The sequence below is a fragment of the Narcine bancroftii genome, chromosome 4 (assembly GCF_036971445.1).
Source record: "Narcine bancroftii isolate sNarBan1 chromosome 4, sNarBan1.hap1, whole genome shotgun sequence".
In the NCBI taxonomy this organism is placed as follows: domain Eukaryota; kingdom Metazoa; phylum Chordata; class Chondrichthyes; order Torpediniformes; family Narcinidae; genus Narcine; species Narcine bancroftii.
The window spans coordinates 197729142-197752306 of record NC_091472.1 but is presented as its reverse complement, the minus strand read 5'-3'; the positions used below and the strand labels follow the sequence as shown (position 1 = coordinate 197752306).

General features: G+C 46.6%; 1 protein-coding gene across 3 annotated transcripts in view; it reads right to left on the bottom strand.

The window, feature by feature from the left end:
* Positions 1–23165, bottom strand: part of LOC138761440 (serine/threonine-protein phosphatase 4 catalytic subunit-like) — a 68478-nt gene that overhangs the window by 16716 nt on the left and 28597 nt on the right. For all 3 annotated transcript variants that reach the window (XM_069933579.1, XM_069933580.1, XM_069933578.1), the window contains exons 3-6: positions 6339–6390; positions 5411–5461; positions 5095–5196; positions 2234–2407 (exon numbers count right to left, since the gene is read on the bottom strand). In XM_069933579.1, the coding sequence (XP_069789680.1) occupies positions 2234–2407; positions 5095–5196; positions 5411–5461; positions 6339–6390 (379 nt within the window). The remainder of the gene's footprint in view (positions 1–2233; positions 2408–5094; positions 5197–5410; positions 5462–6338; positions 6391–23165) is intronic.

Below are 23165 nucleotides of genomic sequence, written 5' to 3'. Positions count from 1 at the left end.
TGGATCTGGGAGAGTTGAGACAGAGCTCCTCCGCAGGGTCCTGCTGCCTAGCCATTATGCTGACAGCCCCATACAAGTTTTAAATGACCTGTAAAGGCCAGCTGTGTTTTTAAACCATGTCAGTCAATCTATGAAGGCCCATGCCAAAGATGGCAATGTTTGGCAGCAGATCACAAGGGATATGGGCTCCAGGGGAAGCAGTGGACTGGCATAGGGCACTAGAGGAGAACACGTTCCCCATTCCATCCAGCCATCTCTGCCAAAGAGAAGCCTGGGAGACCACAGCAGCATACCACCATGGGGCTCGGAGGCCACAGGACCCACACTAGATCACGGCCTGTGAAGACTGTCATGTGGGAATCAGGTATCACGACAGGAATCCATGAGGGTGCCGATGGAAAGCAGGGCCTCCCCAAGGGCCTAGCGAGTTGACAATTTCCTGATCATATCAGAACACCTGGAACAGGAATCTCCGGATCACCGCAGGAACAGACAGGAGGCAAAGCCACGCAATGACTTGGCTTCCACAGTTATTTCTGGCAACAAATTCCACAGATCCACCACCCTCTGACTGAAGAAATAACATCTCTGTTCGGAAAAGCCCTCCGTTCTTGGACTCATTTCCCCCTCATACTTCTGAACTCCAGCGAGTACAGGTCCAGAGGCATCAAACACTCCTAATGTGTTAACCCTTCCATCCCTAGAATCATTTTTGTAAGCCTCCTTTGGACCCTCTCCAACACTAGGACATCCTTTCTGAGATATGAGGCCCAAAACTGCTCACAATTTGGTGTTTAGCGGCAGTATCACAGTGTATTCATATTATGAACCATTTTACAACAATATAAAATTAGTAGTGCACGAAAAGTGAGGCCATGTCTGGTTCATTGATCATTCAAGAATCTGATGGCAGTGGGGAAGAAGCTGTCCCTGTGCCGCTGAGTGCTCGTCTTTAGGCTCCTGTACCTTTCCCTTATGGGAACAGAGAGAAGGGGGCACGGCCTGGGAGGTGGGTCTATGAGGATAGCGGCTACTTTTTTAAGATACCACCTCATGTGAATGTCCTCGATGGAGTGGAGTCTGGTGCCAGTGATGTTGCAGACCGAGTTATCAACCCTCTGGAGTTTATTCTTGTCCCGAGAGTTGGCGCCTCTGTACCAGGCAGTGATGCAACCAACCAGAATGTTTTCTTCAGTACACCTGTAGAAGTTTTCAAGAGTCTTCAGTGTCGTATCAAATCTCAAGCTGGTCTGGTCTGACCAGTGATCTTATAAAGCCTCCCCATTATAACCATGCTTTTATGTCGACCTCTTGAAACAAATGCTAACATAGAGTTGCATAACATTTAAAGATTAACAAATCTATCCAACTTTGTTTTTAAAGTGCATGGGCAAAACATTATTGACAATATTTTATATTCTGACTGGGCATCCTCCAACCAGATGGCATCATCATGTTAGCCCTCCCGCCCACTTTCCTCATTCCCCCAGCTCTAACCCGAACCTCCCTTGCCACAGTCAATTCTCCCCTTTCCCCTCTCCTGTGTTCCATTCATATCCAATTAACACCTTTGGTCTGTTGATCTGGACTCCTCCTCCTTACCCATTCTTCCCTCCCCAGCCATTTAAATTCAGATGCCTGCCTGCTTTTCACTCTAACCTTGAGGGGCTCAGGCCTGAAACGGTTATATATCTTTACCTCCTATGGACACTGCGAGTCCTGCTGAAATCTTCCAGCATCTGTTTTTAAAAACATTATTGAGCGGAACTGTGGGCGGCATGGTTGGCATTGCGGTTAGTGCAACACCTTTACAGTGCCAGCAATTGGGACCGGGGTTCAAATCCCACCCTGTCTGTAAGGAGTTGATATGTTCTCCCTGTGTCTGTGTGGGTTTTCCCAGGGACTTTGGTTTCCTTCCACCGTTTAAAATGTACTGGGGTGTAGGCTAATCGGGTGGCACAGACTCATGGGCTGAAATGGCCTATTACTGTGCTGTACATCTAAATAAGTAATAGTTTCACCATCACTGAAGCGAAGGATGGGATTCACAAATGGCTCCAGTGTCTCTTAGCACCCTCACGACAGGGAGTGCGAATTTCCAGAATTCATGAACAGAAATAAACAGGTGAAAATATACATACACAACCACTGCAATAAGCATTTCCATCAGTCTGCTGATGAAAGGCAATTTCATCACCGACACCCACTAAAGAGCTTTAGCATGAACATTTACCTTTCCATCCACCACAGCCGAGAGGCTGAGGTAATCAAAAATCTCGGTGCAGTACCTCCACACTGTTATTGACCCATATTTGCGCAAACACTCGTCATAAAAGCCGTACACCTGGGTGATCTGCCTGCTTTCGTGGTTCCCTCTGATGAGCGTGATTCTGTCTGGATAACGGACCTGGTGCAAGCAGAACATCCCTGTTAGTCAGAGGGGAAAAAAAGGATTGCCTCTCTCCTTTATCGATGGTCCAGCAATGCAACCAGTGGGACAATGACACAGGTCACAGGTTCAAGTACACTGACCATTAATTGACCAAAAGCGATTGTGAATGGTGCTTAGATACAAAACCTTTTGGTGAGAAGAGTCACCTGCTTTATTTGGCATGCTGTCACCAAAAACAGCTCGAGAGAAGGTGACAAACAGGAATTGCAAAACTAGCTAAAACTGAAGACTTGTACAAGTAGACAAAAAGGAACAGAGGGACTGAAGTAAAATGTTAGTTCTTCAGAAGATGAGATTGTAATTAGGAATTGGGAGTGTGGGAATGGCAGGGACCTCCAACATTATTTCTCTCTGCAGTAAGAGAGATTAAAAGCATCTCAAATATAGTGGAAAACCAGATGCAGAAGATGGGTACGGACACCAAGTAAATCACTCTCATAAGAGATTAGGAGCGAGGACGAAAGATTCCTGAACCCAAGTCTGGCTCTAGGTGTCTTGGCTGCAGAAAGCTGGGCGTGTATTGGTCGGTATCTAACAAGTTCCTATCAAAATGTGGGGAACTAACTGGATTGGAATGTGTCAAATGCAACAGACCTGTTCAGGCAAGAAGAGAGGCAGTCAGCTGGAATATGCTGTTGGCAAGATGCTTGGTTGTATTATTAGTGGCACCATAAGCTATGAAAGAGAGATTGTATTGGATAAATAAAGCATTCTAAGAATTCAACAGTATGTACTGTCTAGTATTTGTTAAGATGCTGCAAAAGGGCAGCATGGTTGGCAAAACATTTAGTGCAACGCTATTACAGAGCCATCCACCCTGGTTCAAATCGTGCGCTGTCTATATGGAGTTTGTATGTTCTCCCTGTGCCTGAATGGGTTGCCTCCAGGTGCTTGGTTTCCTCCCACCTTTCATAACATGTGGGGGTTGGAGGTTAATTGAGCAGCATGGGGTCATGGGCTGGAAGGGCCAGTTATCATGCTGCATGTCTAAATTTTAAAAACTACAGGTGCACAATGTCGTGTGACGTGGAGAGCAAGATATTGGCACAGCAGATTAGCTAGAAAAGAGGGTGCTTTCGGATGGGCAAGCTACAACTAAAGTGGCACAAAATTTGTGGTGGAACCTAATGACATAGCTGAAGGGACTGAGTATCCTGAAGCCAAATGTGCTGACAACACTGAGGCAGATGGAAAAGCAATGGCAAAGCTTGCAACAGGATAGGTTAGGTTGAAGCATAACAAAAAAGGTTGTTCAATGGAGTACAGCACTGGGGAATGCAAGGTTATCTAGCTCAGTAGGAAGAGCACAGCATTGTTTAAATTGAAAAGCAATGGAATGCTGTTCAGAAATTTCTCATGCATGAATCACAAAATTCAAGCTTATAGGCGCAGCAAGCCATTGGTCCTGATTGCAAATGGGATGAGGTATAAAAATTGGCAAGTCTTGCCATTGGAGCAATTGCAGAGAGCATTGAAGGGACCACATCTGGAGTAGTGCATGCAGTTTTATTCTCAAGGAGGAATAGTCTGCCAGGGGCTCATTAGGCTGATTCCTATCATTAAACATAATGCTCCAGGACAATGATTGAGCAACTGAGTCTCTGCATACTGGAGTTCAAGGACAGGCTGAAAGGGGAGGCTGTTCAAGATGGACACAAGCCAGAACTGGACGGCACGGTTAGCAAAGCAGTTATTGTAATGCTATTACAGTTCCAGCAACCCAGGTTAGAATCTGGCACTGTCTGCAAGGAGTTTGTATGTTCTTCTAGTGTCTGTGAGGGCTCCGCTGAGTGCTCCTGTTTCCTCTCACCCTTCAAAACATACAAGGTTAATTGTGATATTTGAGCAGCATGGGCTTGGAGGCTGGAAGGGCCTGCTACCATGCTGTATATTTAAAAATAAATTCCTTTCCGGAAGTTGTGAGCATTGGGAATTCTCCCTTCCAGACAGCTATGGAGTTACTGAATACACAAGGAAATGGATTACAGAGAACAGAGAGGAAAGTGGAGCAGAGGCCAGCACTGAACAGAGGACCTAGTCTGAGCAGGACAGTGGAACATGGTCAACTATGAGCACTTCTACCAGTAGGCCCTTTCAAACTGCCGTGTAAAATGAGGTTAACTAGGAATTTGGCCAGTTAGCACCCCAGTTACAAAGGTTCTGACCTGGTCAACCCCGTCAATATCCAACCGTGTCCTTGACCTACCTCAGAAGTAGTCGGGGAACCCAGTTAAACTTGCCTACATCACATCCACCGGCAATTTAAAAACAGAAATGGGCGACCTACTTATTCCTGTGACGTCAGCACTTGCATGTCTGTGTCACCAGGCAGCCAGCATCCGAACATCCGGCAGTACTTCCAATGAGTATATGACATGTCATTGCGGGGGCAGGATCCCCCTTAAATCACCAGGTTGGTGAATTAATATGTCGATCCCCCTGCAATTTAAAAGGTGCTTCCAGCACATTTGCCACCGTAATCAAACCAGGGTCCAAGGAGGGCTACCCAGGTGCTGCAGTTTAAGAGGCTATTGAGTCACTATCCTTGCTCTTTCCAGGGGGTAGCTTGCAGTCATGAAAGTGGGAAACAAGTAGCAACCAGGAGGTGAAGTCAGCAACCAGTCAGATGTAGATCAGCTCACCTTCAGTGCTAATAGCAGCAAGAACGTCTCAACACTGTAGAAGCCCCTGTCAACAAAATCTCCCATGAACAGGTAGTTAGTTTCGGGAATGTCTCCTCCAACCTGAGGGAGACAAAGCAAAATGTCAAGTATGCAATAATTTTCAAAAGCACACAACATTCAATCCCAGGCGTGCATGGTCTGAGATAGTACTGCAAGAGAGATCACCATCGGTCACCGATACCAAGCGAGAAGTTCAACAAGCACGCCGCATTCTCAACGGTGCAACACAACGTGCAAGTCATACCAACTACATGGGTTAAAGACCATAACTCACTTTAAACAGCTCTTTGAGATCGTAGAATTGCCCATGGATGTCTCCACACACCTACAAGGAGAAACAGTCAACTCAGAAAATAAACATACAAGTGCAATGACTTTAGGGCACACTCAAGGGCAGCACTGTTAGCGCAGCATTGTTACAATGCCAACAACCCAGGATCAAACCCACCACGGTCTGTTAGGAGTTTGTAGATTTTCCCGACTGTGTTTTTTCCAGGTGTTTTGTTTCCTCCCACCTTCCAGAAACATATGGGATTAGCAGGTTATTTAGTCACACAAGTGTAACTGGGCAGTAAATTTAAATGTAGTCATACATGCTAGCCCGTGTCGCCCAATTACACCCAAATGACCTACAAATATTGTACATTTTGAAAAGTGGGAGGAAGCCTGAGCACCCAGAGAAAACTCACGCAGTCACAGGGAAACTGTGCAAGCTCCTTACAGACAGCGCCAGATTCTAACCCCAGTCGCTGGCTGGGACTGTAACAGCGCTAATCACTACACTAGCTGTGCCATTAATATGCTGCATCTCTAAATTAAAATCAACTCCAAAACCTTCTTCCCCAAACAGATGAGGAAATAAATGCATCTGCTGCTCAGAAACAATTCAGAACAGACCCCAGTTTAAGAGTAGGATGATCTTTTCTGAAATATGACTTTGAAGGCAGCCATCAATGCTGCTAGAAATATGGAAGGATCCATGTCATTTTCTAAAGAGCAGGGCCAAATGCCTATCAAATGCTTTAGTGAATCAGTGAGCAACTTAAGTGATGGGTAAAAGTGATCACTGCTGTATTTTGCCTTCCCCTGCCAGATATTTTCATCACTGCAGGAGCTACAGGAGCAGAAAATAGAATCTTTCCAGTTAAATGAGAGCAGTAAAGCATTCTGACAATGAATCCACACAAAACAAGTTAACTTACAGTGACTGGGGAATCGACCTGTTGGACGTTGCTCTCTTCAGCAAGAATTTCCCTGTTCAGGCACAAATGAGATTTAAGTTGATTACTCTTTTTGGAAAGTGTGTAATCATTACCTTGAATTAACACTGCTGAATCTGGGATGCATCAAAAACAGCAGAAACTTTCCACTTCAGGATCCTACTGGATGTTTTAGCATCAAAAGAAATTGATGGTTGACTCTTTGGAAGCAGTGGAAGAAGCCAAAACATTCTATGTTCTCTGGCCAGACCATTCCAACACCAAAGTGATTCTCTATTCCAGCCATTCTCAACATTTTTTCCCCCAAGTTACGCCACCCCCCCCCCCAACCAAAACCAGGACTTTGCTCAAAGTTTATGGCCCCCTTTCCTGTGAAGCAGTCAAGTTTTGGTTTCTTCTGTACTTCTCTTCTACGGACCATATAAAAACGAAAAATATTTGTTATGCAAGATGAAAAGAAAGCAAGGTTTTTACTTAAGTGCTATGGCCCCTCCCGTCTCATTGCCTTGCTGAGATGTCCGTCCATGGTCTCATGCACTGCCAAACTGAGACCACTGGCAAATTGAAGGAACACTGGGCGGCATGGTTGGCGTAGCAGTTAGCACAAAGCCCTTACAGCGCCAACGATCAGGACAAAGGTTCGAATCCCGCGCTCTCTGAAAGGAGCTTGTACGTTCTCCCCACGTGTGTGTGGGTTTTCCTCGGGGACTCCAGTTTCCTCCCACCATTCGAAACAGACAGTAGGGGGTGTAGGTTAATTGGGATGCATGAACTCATGGGCCACAATGGCATGTTACCATGCCATATTTCTTCTGTCTGGACACCCTCTAACCAGACGGCATTAACATTGACTTTGACAATGGTTTCTGTTAAACCACACCCCCCACCTTCTTCTCCCCAGTCTCCTTTTCTCTAATTCTCTCTCCTTCCCTTCACAGAGCCAAAATCAATTCTCACCTTTCCTCTTATCTTATTCAATTGACAGCTTAGTCTGGACTTCTGCCCCTCCCATTCTTCCCCATTTCTTTCCCTCATTTTTAAATTCTGACACTTGCCTGCTTTTTGCTTCAACCTTGAAGAAGGGTTCAGGCCCGAAACTTTGGTAATATATCTTTACCTCCCATGGACGCCATGAGACCTGCCGAGTTCCTCCAGTGGTTCTGTGTTTTTACAGCACTTTTGAGTTTCACCTCGTGGTTTCTGATGAATGGCTGCTCTAGCGCATCTCCCAGTTGAATAAGATTTTAAATGTCTCCCTTTGAGGAAGGACGGCAAACTTTGCACATTTCTCCAAAAGAGAAAAAAAGGCAATATTTGCAATGGGTGAACTGTACAATCCTGAACTCTCTCAGCATATCTGCCTCACCCATGTAAGGCAGATACATTCTACTTAAAACACGGGTTGAAGTTATGTATTGGAAGCAAGAACCTGATGAAGGACCCAGCCTTGAAATGTTGATTACCCTTTAGTTTTGGTGGATGCTGCGTGACCTGCTGAGTTTCTCCAGCACGTTTGGGTACTGCACTCAACTGATTTTTGTTTAAAACATGACATTTGTTGTCTTGATTGATTTTTAAGCAGATAATGATGAAGGGTTCTATCCCAAAATGTTGACATTCTTTTCTTCGCTTCCACCACCCCCCAACCCCCAATGATGCTGCTCAACCCGCCAAATTCCACCAGTTGCACCTCGCAGTGTTGCTCTTGGATCGAGAAGGGTCTGCAACATTAGCTCCCATCTAGTACCATTCTGGCTGAGGAAATCTCCACGGAGGTCAAGATTATTCCTTTCGACAGACACTACCTGACACAAAAGTTGTGCAGTAATAAATAAGCTCAATACAACCTTTCTCCAGAAGCAAGTTGTCTGTTGGAGACTTGTGCATGCTCAGGGATACAGTAAACTTCAACCCTCTAGCCAATTCTACAGTTCATTTAGGTTTGACTGACCTGTACTTTTGTACATGCCCACTGCCCTTCTGCAATTTTTAATACCCTTGATCACAGTATTTTGTAAAATACTAAAACAGGACTTGTTCTTCACAGTCAATGGAAAGCAGTTAAATAATGTTAAGCTAAACTGTTCAAAATACCAGCATAGATATTTCTGAATTTCCTGCTATGACATGCAGACTTATTTTTCTTCAAAATAAACATACTAGGTGAGCTGCCTTTCAAAGTCTTGATTGCATTTAGCAGCAAGTTGCTGACACTCGCTGCATCAGTGACCAGGAACTGATACATGAGCACAAGGACATTGACGGGACTTGAACTGAGAGATAGGTTCAGCTTAAACAGGTTAAGACTTTGTTCCCTGGAGCGTTGGAGAATGAGGGGAAATTTGATAGCGATTTATGAGGGGTAACAGAAACAGTAAATGCATGCTGTAGCCTGTGCGCTACCACAAAGTGTGGGAAGATGAAACACACCCAAAAAACCGAAGTCTGAGGCTGATTTATTGCACTGGCAACTCGGCTTGTATTCTCGCCCTGCTGGTAGCGACAGGAGAGAATGCTGCTGGTCCCACTGTGCAGGAAATCACAAGGGACAAAGGTCATTGGCCCCCATGGGGTCCACACAGTTGCCGTGTTTGATGGGCATCTTGTGTACTGGGTTGTGTCCCAATTAGCAGCCTGCTCATCCACCCCCCCCCCCACCCAGAACCAGCAGTTGGAATGCCTTCCACCACTTTCGGTGGCCTACCTCTGCTTCGTGGGGGCTAATGTCCAGATGTGCTGGCTTGAAGCAGTCGATGGTGAAAGTCTTTTCCTTAGCGCCGATATCCAGCACACGTCAACCCATTATGTCTAATTACTTTGTACAGCCCCTCATAAGGATGTTGCAGAGGTGTTCAGTGTGCCCCCCTCCGAACGAAAACCTACTAACAGGTCTCCAAGTCTTTTTGGCAAAGGACTTGGCCTGGCTGTGCAGTGATGGGGCTTGAGTACCCAGTCTTTCTCTCAGTTTTGTCAATGCAGCTTTATGGTCTTTTGGGCAGCCTTAGCGGCAGCCAAGAACTCCCCTAGTATCACCAAAGGCGTGCTGTGCACCATCTCAGCTGCTGAGGTGTTAAAGTCTTTCAGCGCGGTGCAGGTCCCCAGGTGGACCCAGAGTTGATCATCTGCCCAGTTCAGCCCCTTGAGCGGTGTCTGTGGAACCACTCCACCAACCTGTTGGCCTGAGGGTGAAACGCTATGGTGCGGTAGAGCTGGGTTCCCATCAAGTTGCTGTCTCCATGCTGCCACCACGATGGGCCAGGGCTTGCTGGTGGAAATGTTGCAGAGGAGCATCTGGTTACCAAGACCAATGGCAACATCCTCCAGCTTGAGCCCAGAAACTGCCGTCCTGTATGCCGGGATCTCAGGATCTTCCTGCTGTGCCTTGGCTAGGGCAGAATAGTCTATTCCCTGGGAATTGACTGACTCAATCTCAGGTGCGACAGTGCATCAGCCACAACATTGGTTTTCCCTGTGATATGTCGAATGCCCATGGTTAACTCAGACACCAGAGAGGTTAAATACTTAACATGCCTGACTGCCAGATACAGTGCCAATAGTTCATGGTCAAAGGCACGGTATTTGAGTTCGGGTGACCGGAGGTGCCTGCTAAAGAAGGCCAGGGGCTGGCACTTCCCTTCAATTAATTGCTCCAGTATGCCACCTACTGCTGTGCTGGAGGCTCCAACTGTGAGAGAAGTAGATAGCTCTAGTCTGGGTGTACTAGATGGGTAACATTGACCAGTATATTCTTAACCTTCTGAAATGCCTCCAAGGCCTCATTGTCCCCGTCATGAGTCTGAATAGGGGGCCGCATGATATGGGCCACTGCCAGTACGAAACTATATTAAAAATTAAACATTCTGGCGAATTTTTGTAGCCCCTTCATTGTACGGGGCTTGGCTAAATGCCGAACAGGCTCTACTTTTTCGGGCAAGGGCTGCTCCGTGCCTTTTATAATTATTTCTGCCAAAGGTTCTATAGCTAAAGCAAATAAAAATGGTGATAACAGACACCCTTGTGTAGATGATCTTTCCAATAAAAAAGGCTTTGATATTTGCCTATTTGAGATCAATTTAGCTTTTGGTTTATTATGTAATGCTCTTATCCAATTTATAAAAGCATTTGGAATTCCAAATGTACTTAATACTTTAAAAAGTCTCACTCTAAACTATCAAATGCTTTTTCCTGCATCAAATGAAAGCACTATTGCTCGTTTATTTTCTATTTTAGGTTACTCTTAAAAAAACTCAAACTTAACTATATTATCTACAGATCTATTTTTAATAAAACCAGTTTAATCTATATTTATTAATTTTGGTAAATATTTTGTTAATCTATTAGCTAATAGTTTAGATACAATTTTATAATATGTATTTAATAACAATATAGGTCTATAAAAAAGTTGTAAAGAATCTATTTTTGAAATAACTCTTATTAATGCTGTTTTAAAAGATTCTGGCATATCATGCAACTCCATCATTTGATCTAATACTCTCATTAATACAGGAGTTAACAATTCCTTAAATTCTTTATAAAACGCCCAGGGGGAAACCATCTTCTTCTGAGACTCTATTGTTTGGTAATAACATCAGAATCTCATATACTTCTATCTCAGAAAAAGGATTAGATAACTCTAATGTTTCATCCATATGGGTAAATTTGACGTGATAAATATTCCTCTATTTTCCCCATCCTTCAGAGATTTTGTTTGATATACATTTTTTATATATACAATTCCTAGAATTATCATTTATTTCTTGCATCTTATAGATGAGTTGAGCATTTTCCTCCTTTGTTGAAATTATTGTTCTTGATACCTGTTCAGCTTTTAATTGCCATACTTATATTTTATGAGCTCTTTCACCTATTTCATAATACTTCTGTCGTGTTCTCATTATATCTATCTCTACTTTATAAGTTTGTAATGTATTAAATTTTAATTTTTTTTATTCCAATAACCTTTATTTTCTTCATTTTTTTTGAATGTGCAATTCCTTCTCTAAATTTAATATTTCCTTTTCCAATTGGTCTACCTACGTCTTTCATATGATCTTTCTTTAACTTAGAAGTATAGCTTATTATTGGACCTCTTAAATATGCCTTCATGTAATAAATTAGTTAATTACTAAATTTTCATTAGTTTCTAGAAAAATGTTTTATGATGCGTCAAAAATTACAAAAATCTTTCCTCTTTAAAAATCTCCATCTATAACCTATATTTTGTCAATGCAATTGACCAAATTAAAGGTGAATGATCTGATAAAACTCTAGCTTGATATTCAACCTTTCGAACTCTAGCTTGTAGCTTTGCAGAGACTATAAACATATCTATATGTGAATATGTTTTGTGCCTAAAATAGTCTATCAGTTGGGTGGGTTCTTCTCCAAATATCTACAAGACCCAAATCTTTCATTAGACCTGCTGCAATCTTAACTATTTTACATTTTATAATTTTACCACCTGATCTATCTAATTTTGGATCAAAGGTAAAATTAAAATCTCCCCTTACTGATATTTTTCATTTTGCACTTGCTAATTGCATAAATACATCTTGTATAAATTTTCCAAAATCTACATTTGGTGCATACACATTCAATAAGGTCCAATATTCTGAATAAATTTGGCAATTAACCATTATATATCTTCCTGCTGTATCTATGGTTGTATCTAATATTTTAACTGGTAAATTTTTATGCATTAATATTGCCACACATCTAGCTCTTGAATTAAATGAAGATGCCAATACCAATCCAACCCAATCTCTTTTTAACTTTTTATCCTCTTTTTCCGTCAAATGAATTTCTTATAAAAAAAAGTTATATCCACTTTTGTTTTTAATATACATTGACATTTTTTCCATTTTATTGAATTCTCTATTCCATTTATATTGATACTAATAAAATTCAATTTCCCTACTATCAAGTACCTTTAAAAAATCTTATGTCCATCTACAATATCTCTCCCAGTCCTCCCACTCTCATATTAACTGAGAGCGGCTATGTCGATGTCAAGTCTGAGGAGTTCATGTGCAATGAGGGCAGACCGACATTCAGGTCGGTGGCTGTCAGCCTTGTCTAGCATGGTTCTGATGTACCAGCATGCTAGCTTGAGTTTGTAAGCATCTTTTGAGGGGGAGGACGTGGAGGGGGAGGACGTGGACATGTCCTCGGGCCTGCCCCTGAAACCCTCTGGGATCAGCTGAAGACTACCATACTGCAATCCACTGAAAAGGTACTGGGCTTCTCCTCCAGGAAAAACAAGGACTGGTTTGACGAAAACAGCCAGGAAATCCAGGAGCTGCTGGCAAAGAAGCGAGCTGCCCACCAGGCTCACCTTACAAAGCCGTCCTGGCTAGAAAAGAAACAAGCCTTCCGTCGCGCATGCAGCCATCTTCAGCACAAACTCCAGGAGATCCAAAATGAGTGGTGGACTAGCCTCGCCAAACGAACCCAGCTCAGCGCGGACATTGGCGACTTCAAAGGTTTTTACGAGGCACTAAAGGCTGTGTACAGCCCCTCACCCCAAGTCCAAAGCCCGCTGCGCAGCTCAGACGGCAAAGTCCTCCTCAGCAACAAGATCTCCATCCTCAACCGATGGTCAGAACACTTCCAATCTCTTTTCAGTGCCAACCGCTCAGTCCAAGATTCTGCCCTGCTCCAGCTCCCTCAACAACCCCTAAGGCTAGAGCTAGATGAGGTCCTCACCTGGGAAGAGACATAAGGCAATTGAACAACTGAAAAGTGCCAAAGCAGCAGGTATGGATGGAATCCCCCCAGAGATCTGGAAGGCTGGCGGCAAAACTCTGCATGCCAAAATGCATGAGTTTTTCAAGCTCTGCTGGGACCAAGGAAAGCTGCCTCAGGACCTTCGTGATGCCATCATCATCACCCTGTACAAAACCAAAGGTGAAAAATCAGACTGCTCAAACTACAGGGGAATCACGCTGCTCTCCATTGCAGGCAAAATCTTCGCTAGGATTCTCCTAAACAGAATAATACCTAGTGTCGCCGAGAATGTTCTCCCAGAATCACAGTGCGGCTTTCGCGCAAACAGAGGAACTACTGACATGGTCTTTGCCCTCAGACAGCTCCAAGAAAAGTGCAGAGAACAAAACAAAGGACTCTACATCACCTTTGTTGACCTCACCAAAGCCTTCGACACCGTGAGCAGGAAAGGGCTTTGGCAAATACTAGAGTGCCTCGGATGCCCCCCAAAGTTCCTCAACATGGTTATCCAACTGCACGAAAACCAACAAGGTCGGGTCAGGTACAGCAATGAGCTCTCTGAACCCTTCTCCATTAACAATGGTGTGAAGCAAGGCAGCGTTCTCGCACCAACCCTCTTTTCAATCTTCTTCAGCATGATGCTGAACCAAGCCATGAAAGACCTCAACAATGAAGACGCTGTTTACATCCAGTACCGCACGGATGGCAGTCTCTTCAATCTGAGGCGCCTGCAAGCTCACACCAAGACACAAGAGCAACTTGTCCGTGAACTACTCTTTGCAGACGATGCCGCTTTAGTTGCCCATTCAGAGCAAGCTCTTCAGCGCTTGACGTCCTGTTTTGCGGAAACTGCCAAAATGTTTGGCCTGGAAGTCAGCCTGAAGAAAACTGAGGTCCTCCATCAGCCAACTCCCCACCATGACTACCAGCCCCCCCACATCTCCATCGGGCACACAAAACTCAAAACGGTCAACCAGTTTACCTATCTTGGCTGCACCATTTCATCGGATGCAAGGATCGACAACGAGATAGACAACAGACTCGCCAAGGCAAATAGTGCCTTTGGAAGACTACACAAAAGGGTCTGGAAAAACAACCAACTGAAAAATCTCACAAAGATTAGCGTATACAGAGCCGTTGTCATACCCACACTCCTGTTCAGCTCCGAATCATGGGTCCTCTACCAGCATCACCTACGGCTCCTAGAACGCTTCCACCAGCGTGGTCTCCACTCCATCCTCAATATTCATTGGAGCGACTTCATCCCTAACATCGAAGTACTCGAGATGGCAGAGGCCGACAGCATCGAATCCACACTGCTGAAGATCCAACTGCGCTGGGTAGGTCACATCTCCAGAATGGAGGACCATCGCCTTCCCAAGATCGTGTTATATGGTGAGCTCTCCACTGGCCACCGTGACAGAGGTGCACCAAAGAAGAGGAACAAGGACTGCCTAAAGAAATCTCTTAGTGCCTGCCACATTGACCACCGCCAGTGGGCTGATATCACCTCAAACCGTGCATCTTGGCGCTTCACAGTTCGGTGGGCAGTAACCTCCTTTGAAGAAGACCGCAGAGCCCACCTCACTGACAAAAGACAAAGGAGGAAAAACCCAACACCCAACCCACCAATTTTCCCCTGCAATCGCTGCAACCGTGTCTGCCTGTCCCGCATTGGACTTGTCAGCCACAAACGAGCCTGCAGCTGACGTGGACATTTACCCCTCCATAATTCTTCGTTCGTGAAGCCAAGCCAAAGAAAAGTATTATAATGTACTATGTATACACAATTGAATAATTGTTATTAATAACATTTTTTTTAAATCTAGCTTTATCAAGCCCCAGACTCTGACTAAAATTTGCACAACCACACTGGGATTGTAAGCTGCAACAGAAGAACAAAACTAACACCATGAAAAACTTTGTGAGAGACAACGGGTGTTCCAGAACTACCCTGCATGGAGAAAATGATATTATTCTGTGTCCATTGGCACTCAGTAGACAGAATTCCCCACACCAGGAAATATCTTTGAACTTTCCCTGTTACACTAATCTTGGACTACTCCAACAGCACAAAATGACTGTCCGCACAATTGAAAAGTCAACTTTGCTACACTAGGAGAATTGAGGATTTATTATCTCTCTTTTTAATTCAATTATGTATATTATTGGATGCATAATTTTTAAAAAAAACAAATGCTGGAGGAACTCCGCCAGCCTTGTAGTGTCCATAGGAGGTAAAGATACATTAGTGACTTTTCAGGTCTGAGCCCTTCAAGGTATAAGCAAAGAACAGGAAGGCATCAGCACAGAGACTGGCCAGGGGGAGGAGTCCAGACCAACAAAAGCTGTTAACTGGATATGATAAGAGGAGAGGTGAGAATTGATTTTGACTTTGTGAAAGGGAAGAGAGTGTGACAGAATTAGAGGAAAGGTGACAGGGGGAAGAGGGGTTAAACTTTGATAATTCCTCTACGATTAATTCTTTGTAGCCTCCTTGGTCAATCAATTTTCTTTCAGTCAGAAAATTTTCAGGTTCTGATACAGTGCTGTCAGGAGAGAACAGGGTAGTGGGATCGGTGTGAGGACTGACTCAGGGTTGTAGGGAGAGAGTGAGGCAGTGGGATCAGTGTGGAGACTGATACAGTGCTATCAGGAGAGAGTGAGGCAATGAGATCCCAGAGGTGGCCAACCTTTTAATTTTTAATTAAGACATACAGCACAGTGCAGGCCGCCAACCCACGAGTCTGTGCCACCCAATTAACCTACAACCCCAGTACGTACTCATGGGCAGAAATAGCCTGTTACCATGCTGTATGTGTAAAAGGTTGGCCATCCCTGACCTACACCATTTCACCCATCAAACCGAGACACCCCAGGCAAAAACGTTGGCTCCTTAGCCAACTGAAGGCAGCAAATGGTTTTCTTTATATATACAGACAATAAACATACTTTGCAATGATTGCAATGAGCCATTCAATCTGTCATAACCAACTTGTCATTGAATCTACAAACTGGCCTCAAGGAGCTACAGGATTCCAAAGGCTTGGGAGCAAATCATAAATCATGACACGTCAACCTCCTGATTGCAATCCAAACATCGATGGGAGCAGGGAGCATTTCACAGACCTTGAAGAAGTCCTGACTTTGATCCCAAATGAAAACAAGATGATCCTCCCAAGCCACTTCACTGCCAGGGTCTGTCCTCACACAGACGCAAATCAGTGAGTGCTGTGTAGGGATAAATCACTTGAGTGGATTCTTCCTCCAGCAATACTTGGAGAACAGTCTCACTGCTGTACACAACTGAGATCTGCTTTACCACATGGCCAAGCTTAGTACATTGATCCAGACAGCATCAATATCAACCTCCAATTTATAGAAACCTCTCCCCCCTGTTTTCTCTCCACTCCCCACCAGTGCACATTCCCTCATCCCTCTTTACCTACTCCCTCACTCCAGTGCCCCACCCCCTTCCCATCTTTTCTCCTGTCAGAGAGAATCTTTCTCAGTCCTCTGCCCTCTCCCCATCACCTCTCAGTTCCTTTCTCCTCTACACCCTCCCAACTGCATCCACCTATCAGCTGCCAGCCTGTGCTCCTCCTGTTTCCCCTCCCCTTCTCCTTATTTGGGTGTCTGCACCCTTCTTCTCACCCAATCCTTGTTAATGGGCTCAGGGCCAAAATATCAACTGCCTTTTGGCTCTATGGATACTGCACAATCTGCTGAGTCCTTTCAGCACAGTTGAGTGTTGATCTGATCCAGGCACCTTCTTCCAAACTGAACACCGCAGAGATGACACGTCACCCACTCCATTATTGATGACAGACAGCTGATCTGACCTCCTTCAGCACAGTTGTGTGTTGATCTGATCCAGGCACCTTCATCTATTACTCAATCATCCAAACTGAACACCACATAGATGAACATATCACTCAGTTCATCATCGATGGGATGACAGCTGATCTGACCTCCTCCATCATTGTCCCAAACCATCAGTATCGACAGAAGCGTTGCTGTAGAAATCAAAAACTGATGACCCAAGGGCCCAATGAAAGAAAATCTGCAGACAGCCCTCACAATCTCCAGAGTATTGTTCCACGAGATACCATAACTAAAACTCGTGATGATAGTATATCGACCAGAAAACTGGAGTGTGAAACTGACCAAGAGATCTAAAAACTAATTAACTTCAGTTGCAAGGTTTTTTAAACTTAGAGGCAGGAGTAACAGGCCTTCCATCCCATGAGCCCCCACACCCCCCTCCCCCCATTACACCCATGTGACCAATTAATCTACTTGAATCTTGAAGCAAGGGCTCAGGCGTGAAACGTTGGTGATACATCTTTACCTCTTAAGACACTGCGAGGCCTGCTGAGTTTCTTCATCATTTCTGTTTTTACTAGTCACAGCATTTTCAGATTTTCATGTTTCACTCCAAACAAGTCAAATATCCACAAGAAGACTTAGAAATTGGGGCAGCGCTGTTTCAGTGCCAGCGAATCAGGACTGAGATTCAAATCCCACACTGTCTGTAAGGAATTTGTACATTCTCTCTGTGTCTGTGTGGGTTTCCTCCAGGGGCTCCGATTTTGTTCCAGATTTGTGGGTCAATTGGGAAGCACGGGCTTGTGGGCCACGTTACTGTGCTGCATGTCTAAATTTAATACATGGAACACTCGAGCATAGAACAGGCCTTTCAGCCTTGTGTATTTAGAGGGAAACTTTTTAGTTAGTTTTAATTTTTTAAAGTCGCATGTATTTACAATTCTGAATAATTAGAGATTGAAGACAGATCACAGCTTCTTCAGAAATTAAAACATGATTGGAACATTAAAAATACTGCATAGCACTGGAACAATTCAATGCCAGCCTGAATGCAAGAGCTTAAAGGATTGGTCACAACTTTGCCAACAAAACATTCAGTTTAGGTTTATATGAACAATGTCCATTAACATTTGCTTTTCTGACACTGCTTTGAAACCAGGTCGACTCGATCATAAAGAAGACTCGCCAGTGGCTATACTTTGTGTGGTATTTGAGGAGATTCAGTACGTCACCAAAGACTCTCATAAAATTCTACAGGTGTACCGTGGAGAGCATTCTGGCTGGTTGCATCATTGTCTGGTACGGAGGTGCCAAATGCTCAGGACAAGAAGAAACACCAGAGGTTTTGTTCAGCCTGCAACATCACGGGCACCAGTTTTCACTGCCGATGGGATCTACAAGAGGTGGTGTCTCAAGAAAGCAGCCTCCATCCTCAAGGATCCCCACCACCCAGGTCATGTCCTCCTCACTCTGCTACCATCAGGAAGGAGGTAGAGGAGCCTGAAGAAAAACATTCTGCAGCAAAAGGACAGCTTCCTCCCCTCCGCCATCAGATTCCTGAATGGTCAATGAACCCCAGAAACTGCCTGGTTCATATAAACATTCACACTAATGATGCAGCTGCAAAACAACAAATTTCCAGACAATAAATTCTGATTCTGAAGCCACCTTGTTTATTTGTACTGGACATAAAGATGTATTTTTTGGCATTTTGAATTTTAAATCCTCCAATCAGTTTAAAGTAGCCATTTTTACGAGCCCAGAGGACCCCAAACCCAGCAGAAATAGATATTCACCAAGTAACCAAATGGTTACTTAAGCATCGAGTCCACGCTGCTGAAGATCCAGCTGCGCTGGATGGGTCACGTCTCCAGAATGGAGGACCATCGCCTTCCCAAGATCGTATTATATGGCGAGCTCTCCACTGGCCACCGTGACAGAGGTGCACCAAAGAAAAGGTACAAGGACTGCCTAAAGAAATCTCTTGGTGCCTGCCACATTGACCACCGCCAGTGGGCTGAAAACGCCTCAAACCGTGCATCTTGGCGCCTCACAGTTTGGCGGGCAGCAGCCTCCTTTGAAGAAGACCGCAGAGCCCACCTCACTGACAAAAGGCAAAGGAGGAAAAACCCAACACCCAACCCCAACCAACCAATTTTCCCTTGCAACCGCTGCAATCGTGTCTGCCTGTCCCGCATCGGACTGGTCAGCCACAAACGAGCCTGCAGCTGACGTGGACTTTTTACCCCCTCCATAAATCTTCGTCCGTGAAGCCAAGCCAAAGAAAGACTTAAACAAAAGTTGTTTTTAATCATCTTTAAACATTAAAACGGAATCACACTATTAACTTAACTAATCACACTATTAACTTAACTAACCCCTTCTAATTCTAAGTGCACATGTATGTAATGTGTGTGTAAGTTTAGAAAAGTTCTTCAATTCACAGATCAATCTCACTTCTCATTCTTCCAAGTTCACTGATTGCAGGCAATTCTTATACTGCACGCAGAATTTAACATTTATGAAGTTCACCAGCTTTGGTGCTTGAAAAGAAAATGGTTACCGCTCAGGAAGATTCTTGTCGGTTTTCAGAGAGAGATTTGTTGTTCCTGGACACAAATTGATCCCTTTCATCAGCCACATCAGAACCTTGACGAAGAAACTTGCCCCCTCAGGGTTTTAGAGATGATAACCTCTTTCTTTCAGGTCACCAGAGTTCCTTTTTGCTTCTCTTATTTCAAGTGAAACATTAGGCAGCCAGTCCTCTCCTCTTGTATGGACCACAAGGGCTTTGACCAGGCTGAAATAAGCACTCACAACCAGTCTTCAAAATGGGTGTTTTCCACAAGCTTGCCAGCTTGTCCTGTTCCAGTCCCAGCTGCTGTTGATGACTGTAAAACTGGAGAATTGAATTCTCTCTCACTCAAGAGAAAAAGCTTGTCTGACTCTCTCTGCTTGAAAAACCACATGACCCTCTCAGAACAGCAAGCTACACTCCAAACAGCCTTTGGCTCTGGACCTAATCCTCCAAGTTCTTTCATCTGTTGATTGTCAAAACAACAATCCAATAGTGAAGTCCCTTGGGCACACCCCAAAGCTTTTGCAAATGCCTTCAGAGCCAGCCAGTCTAGCTTGAGCAAAGCTCCAGTATTTCAAATGAGAACTGTTTTGAAGTGTTTGTATGTGACCTATACTAAAAACCCTGCCACACTTTATCTCCAAAAATCTTATCTCTATACAATATAAAACACAACATATTCTGTCACACCATTTGCAATGTTTTTTTTGGCTATGGCCCCATTAGGACTCTTCTCAAAGTTTATGGGCCCCCTTCCCTGTGAAACAGTCAAGTTTAGTTGGTTTCTCCTACTGACTACATAAAATTTTTTTTATGATTTCAGTTCCATGCCCCCCCCCCCCCACCCTTTTTAAATGTGCTGAGGCTTCCATTAAGAAAGGCTGATTAAAAATGTTTTCCTTACTCTGGGACCTGCCCAGAAATGACACTGGCCAATAGCCAGGAGTTTTGAATGCAGGGTTAGTCTGCTTAATTCCATTGTTGTCATACAAGATCACAGGTGAAGTGTGCCTGCCACGATTCCTAATGAAATCTCTAGCCCACACATGTCAAACTCTGGCCCGCGATATAATTATATTTGGCCCGCAAGATGATATCAAAAATGTATTAGAGGTGGCCCGCTGGCCGCCGCGCCAGTATAGCGCATGCACAGTAACCGCTGTGTCCCAGGGTAAAAGAGAGAGAGAGAAAAATCCTGGTCCTTGAAAAGTAGTGGTGGGTGGTTTTATAAACACGCTGACGTGTCCCCCCGCCCATCCCCCCACCGCAGTGCGGCCTGGCCGGTGTCAGGGGAAGCCAAGGCCGCTTCCCAGCGCCCGGAACCCCAGTGGCACAGCGTTTCTTGGAGCTGCAGATGGAGTCGGGACGCCGGAGGGAAGATTGGGGCTCCCTGCCAGGCGATGGGGGCGCCGGCCGCCCTGCGCCTTCCCACCGGACCAGCGGCGGGTGCCCGGAGTACACGTGGAGAGCGAGGCTGGTCAGGCAGGTAGGGTGGAACCCCCCACCAATCTCGGGAGTGGCGTGGGCTGGATCGGGATTAGCCGCGCTCACATACTCCTCCACCGCTGACCGGGATCCCAGCGCGGTCCTGAGCGCAGAGACTGCCCTGGAAAGGTCCTGGGACACCGGCACGGAAAGAAAAGTGGGTCCGAGAGAAACTCAGCAGGTCAAGGGGGAGGGGTCCGGGAGAAACCCAGCAGGTCAAGGGGAGGGGGTCCGGGAGAAACCCAGCAGGTCAAGGGGAGGGGGTCCGGGAGAAACCCAGCAGGTCAAGGGGAGGGGGTCCGGGAGAAACCCAGCAGGTCAAGGGGAGGGGGTCCGGGAGAAACCCAGCAGGTCAAGGGGAGGGGGTCCGGGAGAAACCCAGCAGGTCAAGGGGAGGGGGTCCGGGAGAAACCCAGCAGGTCAAGGGGAGGGGGTCCGGGAGAAACCCAGCAGGTCAAGGGGAGGGGGTCCGGGAGAAACCCAGCAGGTCAAGGGGAGGGGGTCCGGGAGAAACCCAGCAGGTCAAGGGGAGGGGGTCCGGGAGAAACCCAGCAGGTCAAGGGGAGGGGGTCCGGGAGAAACCCAGCAGGTCAAGGGGAGGGGGTCCGGGAGAAACCCAGCAGGTCAAGGGGAGGGGGTCCGGGAGAAACCCAGCAGGTCAAGGGGAGGGGGTCCGGGAGAAACCCAGCAGTTCAAGGGGAGGGGGTCCGGGAGAAACCCAGCAGGTCAAGGGGAGGGGGTCCGGGAGAAACCCAGCAGGTCAAGGGGAGGGGGTCCGGGAGAAACCCAGCAGGTCAAGGGGGGTCCGGGAGAAACCCAGCAGGTCAAGGGGGGTCCGGGAGAAACCCAGCAGGTCAAGGGGGGTCCGGGAGAAACCCAGCAGGTCAAGGGGGGTCCGGGAGAAACCCAGCAGGTCAAGGGGGGTCCGGGAGAAACCCAGCAGGTCAAGGGGGGTCCGGGAGAAACCCAGCAGGTCAAGGGGGGTCCGGGAGAAACCCAGCAGGTCAAGGGGGGTCCGGGAGAAACCCAGCAGGTCAAGGGGGGTCCGGGAGAAACCCAGCAGGTCAAGGGGGGTCCGGGAGAAACCCAGCAGGTCAAGGGGGGTCCGGGAGAAACCCAGCAGGTCAAGGGGGGTCCGGGAGAAACCCAGCAGGTCAAGGGGGGTCCGGGAGAAACCCAGCAGGTCAAGGGGGGTCCGGGAGAAACCCAGCAGGTCAAGGGGGGTCCGGGAGAAACCCAGCAGGTCAAGGGGGGTCCGGGAGAAACCCAGCAGGTCAAGGGGGGTCCGGGAGAAACCCAGCAGGTCAAGGGGGGTCCGGGAGAAACCCAGCAGGTCAAGGGGGGTCCGGGAGAAACCCAGCAGGTCAAGGGGGGTCCGGGAGAAACCCAGCAGGTCAAGGGGGGTCCGGGAGAAACCCAGCAGGTCAAGGGGGGTCCGGGAGAAACCCAGCAGGTCAAGGGGGGTCCGGGAGAAACCCAGCAGGTCAAGGGGGGTCCGGGAGAAACCCAGCAGGTCAAGGGGGGTCCGGGAGAAACTCAGCAGGTCAAGGGGGGTCCGGGAGAAACTCAGCAGGTCAAGGGGGGTCCGGGAGAAACTCAGCAGGTCAAGGGGGGTCCGGGAGAAACTCAGCAGGTCAAGGGGGGTCCGGGAGAAACTCAGCAGGTCAAGGGGGGTCCGGGAGAAACTCAGCAGGTCAAGGGGGTCCGGGAGAAACTCAGCAGGTCAAGGGGGGTCCGGGAGAAACTCAGCAGGTCAAGGGGGGTCCGGGAGAAACTCAGCAGGTCAAGGGGGGTCCGGGAGAAACTCAGCAGGTCAAATGGGGGGTCCGGGAGAAACTCAGCAGGTCAAGGGGGGTCCGGGAGAAACTCAGCAGGTCAAGGGGGGTCCGGGAGAAACTCAGCAGGTCAAGGGGGGTCCGGGAGAAACTCAGCAGGTCAAGGGGGGTCCGGAAGAAACTCAGCAGGTCAAGGGGGGTCCGGGAGAAACTCAGCAGGTCAAGGGGGGTCCGGGAGAAACTCAGCAGGTCAAGGGGGGTCCGGGAGAAACTCAGCAGGTCAAGGGGGGTCCGGGAGAAACTCAGCAGGTCAAGGGGGGTCCGGGAGAAACTCAGCAGGTCAAGGGGGGTCCGGGAGAAACTCAGCAGGTCAAGGGGGGTCCGGGAGAAACTCAGCAGGTCAAGGGGGGTCCGGGA